This window comes from Pogoniulus pusillus, chromosome 39 (assembly GCF_015220805.1).
Source record: "Pogoniulus pusillus isolate bPogPus1 chromosome 39, bPogPus1.pri, whole genome shotgun sequence".
NCBI lineage: Eukaryota > Metazoa > Chordata > Aves > Piciformes > Lybiidae > Pogoniulus > Pogoniulus pusillus.
In genome coordinates, this window is record NC_087302.1 from 2,387,423 (window position 1) to 2,395,236 (window position 7,814).

General features: G+C 59.0%; 1 protein-coding gene across 1 annotated transcript in view; it reads left to right on the forward strand.

Moving 5' to 3' along the window:
- MDFI (MyoD family inhibitor) overlaps window positions 1-7,270 on the forward strand; it is a 28,521-nt gene extending 21,251 nt beyond the window's left edge. Inside the window, exons 3-4 of the mRNA XM_064173703.1 lie at window positions 5,223-5,477; window positions 5,998-7,270. Coding sequence (XP_064029773.1) covers window positions 5,223-5,477; window positions 5,998-6,254 — 512 coding nt within the window. The 3' untranslated portion in view covers window positions 6,255-7,270. The remainder of the gene's footprint in view (window positions 1-5,222; window positions 5,478-5,997) is intronic.
- Window positions 7,271-7,814: the final 544 nt, after the last annotated feature.

The following is a 7,814-nucleotide window of genomic DNA, read 5'->3' on the forward strand; positions in this document are numbered from 1 at the left end:
TGGATGGATGCTTCCCAGCCAGAGGAGAAGGGAGGGTGGGAACGAGGCTGCACACTTGGAAGAGCAGGGTGGGAAGGGGAGGGGAGGATCTGGGTGCCCCTGACAGCGTACGTGGAGAGAGGAGGGCTCACGTTTCCTCAAGCAGAGCTCCAGCCCTTGCAAAAGCATCTGGGAGCTGGGCTGGCTGCCCACAGACATTCTGCACCTCTGACTCACGCTGCAGCCTGCTGCACCCTGCATTGTGCAGCCACGAGCAGCCCCCTCCCCAGCCTACCCCCTCCTAGGCCAGCCACCCCACGGGCCCCAAGGCTGGGAGGAAGGTGGCTGCCTGTAGCTGGGCTTGCCTGGGTGCTGGGTGCAGCAAATCTCCCCTCTTTGCCCCTTACCTCTCTGGGAAATGAGGTTCAGCTCCTTGTGGAGCATCCCCTCTGACATGCCTTGCTTTGCTGCCCAGTCCAGAGCAGCCCTTGGTGCATTTTGAGGGGGTCACCATCACATGTAGGGGGAAAATTCTTCCCTTCCCATGTCCATGTTCCATTCCTCCTTGTTGCCCTTCTCCCACTCCTCCTGCTTCCAGCCTCCTTTTCCCACTCAGTTATTTTAAGCTCTCTCCCCAGTGGCACTGTCACCCAAGCACCTACTTGAAGCTTGCCCCAGCTCTGAGCCCAGCTGGGCACTGAGTCCATGCACTCAGTGGTTTTTGCGACCTCCATCTGTTTTATTTTCACTGGCAAGGGTGGGTGCAGGACAGAGACTGTCTGTGCCCCCCACCCCCCTCCACCCTGGCTTCCTCCCCACATCCCATGGCCAACCCACACAGAAAAGAGCTCCTGCTCCACTGCTGTACCTGAGAAGCACAATTAAGCTCCCCCCACAGGAAGGTGAACAGGCTGAGGGTGACATTTTCATGCCAGTGTGGTCAAGCACTGGCACAGGCTGCCCAGAGAAGTGGTGGAGTCACCACCCCTGGAGGTGTTCAAACAATATGCAGCCATGGCACATGGGGGCATGGCTTGGTGGGCATGGTGGTGTTGGGCTGATGGTTTGGTGATCACCTTAAGAGGGTTTTTTTTCACCCTGAATGATTTTAGGCAGGGCCAGGAGGGAGCAGGCAGCATGGGGCTGTTGGGTGTAAGGTCCTGTTCTCCACCAGCAGCTCCAGAATCAGCTCCCCCCCAAGGCTCAGCACTGCTGGGTGAAGCTGCCACGGTTCTTAAATCAGTTCTGGGGAGCAGGGATTGCAGATTTGGGGTTCAGGGTGGTGAGTTTCAAGCAAGAGCAGCAGACTCAGGCAGCCAGGACCTGCTGGGTTGTCCAGGTCCTGTTACCAGCTTGGGAAGATGACTTTTGGTAGAAGGTCACAGCATGATGAAGACTGCTGTGGTGATGAAGACTGCTGGGGGAGCCTGAGCTGAGCCAGCACTGTGGCTGTGCCAGGAGCATCAGCTTAGGAGTGAAGCTTTTGGCAGTCACTTCACTCCAAAGCCCTGATGCCATGGAGGCCTTGGGGTGGGCTGGGCTGCCCCTGGCACTAGGGAGGGTTACACACTGCTCCCCCTGGGCCTGGAGCTGAAGATGTGAGGGTGGTGAGACCCTGGCATAAGTTGCCCAGGGCTGAAGATGTGAGGGTGGTGAGACCCTGGCATAAGTTGCCCAGGGCTGAAGATGTGAGGGTGGTGAGACCCTGGCATAAGTTGCCCAGGGAGGTTGTGGAGCACAGAAGCACAGAATGTGATCAAAGATCACATTCTGTGCTTCTGTGCTCCACAACCTCCCTGAAGGTGTTCAAAACCAGGTTGGATGAGACCTTGAGCAACCTGTGCTGGTGAGAGGTGTCCCTGCCTGTGGCAGAGGCTTGGAACTGGATGGTCTCAAAGGTCCCTTCCAACCTAAGCTGTTCTATGCCGCTTTGAGCAGAGCTTTGAGCTCCTGTGAGCTGAAGGCTCTCCCAAAAACTGGAAGGTACTTTTCCTGCTTTAGAGAGGTGGGGGATTGCTGGCTGCTCTCACTGGAGCCAGAGCATGATTCTGATTTACAAACAGTTTAATCTGAGGAATGCAGTGAAACAGAGACCGCCAAAGCCAGAGCCTTGCGTGCTCTGCCTCCCCGGAGAAACCCAGAGCTGGAAGCTGTAGAGTTGGACACTGCTGGGCTGGGCTGCTCTGTGTGTCCCTGTGGGCTCAATCCCTGCCTGCCATGGCTTGGGGCAGCCCTTGGATGCTGTGCTCACCTTTCAGCTTGGTGCTACTTGGTGCCAGCTTGGTGCTGCTGAGTGCCACGCTCACTTGAGCGTGGGCAGGTTGAAATCCAACGCTCCAGGGAGTGGGGTTTTGTGGGGGTACACAGCCCATTTTATCCAAGACCTGCTTTCCATTTCTCCTTGCTGCCCTTCTCCCATCCCTCCTGCTTCCAGTCCTGCTTCTACTTCTCAGGTCCAGTTATTTTAAGCTCTCTCCCCAGTGGCAGTGTCACCCAAGCACCCACTTGAAGCTTGCCCCAGCTCCGAGCCCAGCTGGGCACTGAGTCCATGCACTCAGTGGTTTTTGTGACCTCCATCTGCTTTATTTTCACTGGCAAGGGTGGGTGCAGGACAGAGACTGTCTGTGCTTCCCCCCCTCCACCCTGGCTGCCTCTCCACATCCCATGGCCACCCCACGCAGAAAGCAGCTCCTGTTCCCCAGCAGCCGGAGGTGCCTTTGCCCTCGAGCCTCTCTCCTGAATCATCCCTTGTTTACTGCCAGGGGAGAGGAACAGCAAATTGTGGCCAAAGTACCATCAGGCAGGACTTTATTTGTGGCTTTGATTGGCGTTGCTGTGGAGTGGGTGGATCCCAAACCCCCTCCCTTGTGCTGGGTTCCCAGTGCCCACCACAGCAGGAGCCAAGGGCTGAGCTATGCTGCTGGCTCCAGCAGCATCCCGGCAGAGCACCAGGGCCACCAGCCTGTCTCAGGGCTGGAGGGAGGCACAGACAGAGCAGATGGTGACTTTCCTCCTCCTCCTCCTGCTGAGGAGTTCAGCCAGAGGCTGTGGAGACCTTTCATTAATTGATGCAGTGCTGGGGAGATGAGCAGCCCAGCTCTGCAGTGGAGCTCCAGCTCTGGCTGCATGGAGGGCAGTGCAGACAGCCAGGAGCTCTGCCCAGGGCTCATGGGATGGTGGCTTGGCCAAAGGGGTGGCTCTCAGCTGGAAGCAGCCACAGACCCTTCTCTTCCTTGCGTGGCATGAGGTGAACATGCCTTGCTGTATCTCTGTGCCCACGCCAGGAGGCTTCAGTGGATTTATCTTACCTGCCCATTCCAGCTGCACTGGGACTCCAGGAGATCTCCTCCTCCATGTCCTCTGCTGAGTTCAGGCAGTTGCAGACCCCAGAAGACCTCTTTTTCCATTCCCTCTGCTGCATTCAGGCAGTTGCAGACCCCACAAGACCTCCTCCATGCCCTCTGCTGCATTCAGGCAGTTGCAGACCCCAGAAGACCTCTTTTTCCATTCCCTCTGCTGCAGTCAGGCAGTTGCAGACCCCACAAGACCTCCTCCATGCCCTCTGCTGCATTCAGGCAGTTGCAGACCCCACAAGACCTCCTCCATGCCCTCTGCTGCATTCAGGCAGTTGTAGACCCCACAAGACCTCCTCCATTCCCTCTGCTGCATTCAGGCAGTTGCAGACCCCAGAAGACCTCCTCCTCCATTCCCTCTGCTGCATTCAGGCAGTTGCAGGACCCTTCATGACAAGTCTTTATTTATTGCTCTTTTTTAATCTCCACTTCAGTCTCCTCTCCCCCAGTCCTCTTCTTCTCTAGCAACAGCACAAGGAGCAATGGTTTGGAACTGGAGCAGGGAAGATTTAGGTTGGCCATCAGGAGGAAGTTCTTTACCATGAGAGTGGTGAGACACTGGAGCAGGTGTCCTAAAGAGGTGGTGGTGACCCTGTCCCTGGAGACACCCCAGACTTGATGGGGCTGTGAGCACCCTGTTCTGGTTGGAGACATCCAGCTGGCAGCTGGCACTAGTGGGGTGCCCCAAGGATCAGTGCTGGGAACAGTCCTGGTCAATATCTTTACTGATGATCTGGACCAGGGGATTGAGTCCAGCATCAGTGAGTTTGCAGATGACACCAAGCTAGGAGCAGCTGTGGAGCTGTTGGAGGGTAGCAGAGCCCTGCAGAGGGACCTGGCCAGGCTGCATGGGTGGGCAGAGGCCAATGGGATGAGACTGAACAAGGCCAAGTGCAGGGTTCTGCACTTTGGCCACAACAACCCCCAGCAGCACTACAGGCTGGGGCCAGAGTGGCTGAGAGCAGCCAGGCAGAGAGGGAGCTGGGGGTGCTGGCAGAGAGGAGCTGCAGAGGAGGCAGCAGTGTGCCCAGGTGGGCAGCAGAGCCAATGGCATCCTGGGCTGGCTCAGGAGCAGTGTGGGCAGCAGGACAAGGGAGGTTCTTGTGCCCCTGTGCTCAGCACTGCTCAGGCCACCCCTGCAGTGCTGTGTCCAGTTCTGGGCTCCTCCATTGCAGAGAGATGCTGAGGTGCTGGAAGGTGTTTGGAGAAGGGCAGCAAGGCTGGGGAGGGGCCTGGAGCACAGCCCTGTGAGGAGAGGCTGAGGGAGCTGGGGGGTGCAGCCTGCAGCAGAGGAGGCTCAGGGCAGAGCTGATTGCTGCCTGCAGCTGCCTGCAGGGAGGCTGTAGCCAGGTGGGGTTGGGCTCTGCTGCCAGGCAGCCAGGGATAGAAGAAGGGGACACAGCCTGAAGCTGTGCCAGGGCAGGTTGAGGCTGGATGTTGTTAGGAAGTTGTTGTCAGAGAGAGTGATTGGCCCTGGAATGGGCTGCCCAGGGAGGTGGTGGAGTGGCTGTGGCTGGAGGTGTTGCAGCCAAGCCTGGCTGGGGCACTTAGTGCCATGGTGTGGTTGGTTGGGCAGGGCTGGGTGCTAGGTTGGGCTGGCTGAGCTTGGAGCTCTCTGCCAACCTGCCTGATTCTGTGATTCTATGTCCCTGATGACTGCAGGGGGTTTGGACAAGCTGACCTTGGAGGGTCCCTTCCACCCCAATGCAGTTTGTGGTTCTGGGACTCTACATCTCCTTCCTTGTCTCCCCCCTCTTGCACCCCACACCTCTCAGCATCCTTTTCTCCCAGCCACGAGGCTGCCCTGTGTTCCTGGGTGGTGGCAGAGGATTGGGCACTTCAGGGATGGCTCAAGGGGGTTAATATTTGTTCTTCCCTCCCCACCCCCAGGCCAGCCCCAGGTGCGATCAGCCCCCAAGACCCCCAGCCCCTGCACCCACCTGCTGCAGAATGGGGCTGGGCGTGGGGTGAGCCCAGGTGGTGCCAACGGGGAGGCAGGGAACGGTGCCCTCCGTGCCCTCCCCAGCAGCCAGAAGCCTCACCGGAAGCTGCAGTCCCACCACTCCATCAGCAGCCAGAGCAGCAAGAAGAGCAAGGGCAGCTCCAAGTCGGCCTCTTCCCACATCCCCATTGAGGCACAAGAAGGTATTGACTCCCCTGGGGTGGGGGAGGCCCTTTCCAGCCGTTCTCCTCCAGCCCCACATCCCTTGGGGTGCTTTATGTAGCATCCTTGCAGCCCATTGGGATCCTCAGACCTGGGCATTGGCTGAGCTCCCCTCCTGGCACCTTCTGCCAGGCAGGTGCTGAATGGGTTCATCTCGTGTCCTCCAGAATGGGTTTGAGCATGTCCATGGGTGTTTAGGTGCCCCTGGAGCAGTGCCTGGCTCCCAGCCCCCTTCCCATCCCTTCCATTACTGCCTGAGGGAGAATCCCAGCATGGCAGGGGTTGGAGGGGACCTCTGGAGATCACCTAATCCAACTCCCTTGCCAGAGCAGGATCACCTAGGGCAGATCACACAGGAGCACATCCAGATGGGGCTTGGAAGGCTCCAGAGAAGTTGACCTCACAGCCTCCCGTGGAGCTGAGCACCCAGGTGCTGCCTCCCCCGGCCAGGCTTGTCCCCTCTGCCCATCCTCTTCCCATCCTCTTCTCATCTCTCCACAGACTGCTGCGTCCACTGCATCCTCTCCTGCCTCTTCTGCGAGTTCCTGACCCTCTGCAACATCGTGCTGGACTGTGCCACCTGCGGCTCCTGCACCTCGGAGGACTCCTGCATCTGCTGCTGCTGCTGCAACTCGGGCGAGTGCGCGGACTGCGACCTGCCCTGCGACATGGACTGCGGCATCATCGACGCCTGCTGCGAGTCTGCCGACTGCCTGGAGATCTGCATGGAGTGCTGCGGGCTCTGCTTCTCCTCCTGAGGGCTGCCCGCACCGCGGGGGGGGGCACCGAGGGCGGCTGTTCCCCTCCCCGAGCTCTGCCATAGCAGCCAAGGGTCCGCTCTGTCCCTGGACTGGTGAAGACTGAGCCTGGTGGAAGAGGAGAGTAAAATCCATCCCCTCCCCCCCCCCCGCCCTGCCCTCACCCCCGGCCTGCTGCAAGCCTCAACCGGCAGCTGGCAAGCTGGGCTTGGCTCCTGCCTGGGGAAGGGCTGGGGGACTCGGGACAGCTGGTGGCACGTCGGGTGGTCCATCGGGTGGTCCATCAGGCTCTACCTCTTCCCCCACACCGAGCTGCTTCACCAAGGACCATAGGAGCCTCCTGCCACCTGAGCCGAGAGCAGGAGCACCCACCCCAGGCACCACAGAGCCCATGGGTGCCACCCTGAGGTCCCGGCGTTGGGGACAGTCTGTCCTGCTGTCACCACCCCAGGACAGTGCTCTGGTTTGCACAGCAGGTGGCACAGAGCATCCCCTCCCAAAGGACACCTCCGACGCTGGGCACAGCACAGAGCCTTGCTGATGCCAAAGCCTTTAGCCAGGCTGGAGGGTCCTGTGCTGTGGGACACATCCTGCCAGCCCCTTCCCTTCCTTGAAGCTGAGATCTGCAGCCAAGTGCAATACACACAGCCTGCTCCCCTCCTTGGTTCTCTGACCAGGAAGAAGCTTTTCCTTCACTGGTCCCAGCATTAGGGCTGCAGCCAGGGCTGCTGGGAGCTGTGCCAAGCTGCTTTTGACCCCTATGTGTCCCAAGGGTGGTGGGGCAGGGTGGCTCAGTTTGATGCCAAATGACCCCCAGTAGTCGTTGGCCTGATCCCACAAGCCCAGGGACAAGGCCTGTGGCTGGGTGAGGGTAGGGGACACTCAGCTGAAGGGCTGGAGTGAGTGGGGGGGAGGGGGCCCAGGATGTTATTCTTCTGTCCCTTTCCTTTGTCACTGTAAATAAAAGTCTGCCTCCATTTCTGACCCACACTGCCCTCTCCTGCTGCACAGGACACTCCCAGGGGGCAGCTGCTTGCAGCCTTGCTGTGTCCCCTGTCTTCACTGGCACAGTGGTTGGCATAGAGGCTGCAGGGCTCCTTTGGTCTTGGAGATGTGGGACAGCTCAGGAGCAGCCCCAGTGTGCTCCTGCTCTGGACCTTGTGCCAGGAAGGGAAATACGAGAGGTCTCCATGCCCTTTGCTCCAGGGCTTGGGGTGCTGCAGCCTGGCACCAGCTCCTACATCCATGGGACAAACCCTGGCATTAGCTCCTGCACCCACAGGACAAACCCTGGCATTAGCTCCTGCATCCATGGCACAAACCCTGGCATTAGCTTCTGCATCCATGGCACAAACCCTGGCATTAGCTCCTGCATCCATGGCACAAACCCTGGCATTAGCTCCTGCATCCATGGGACAAACCCTGGCATTAGTTCCTGCACTCACAGGACAAACCCTGGCATTAGCTCCTGCATCCATGGGACAAACCCTGGCATTAGTTCCTGCACCCATGGCACAAACCCTGGCATTAGCTCCTGCAGCCATGGGGCAAACCCTGGCA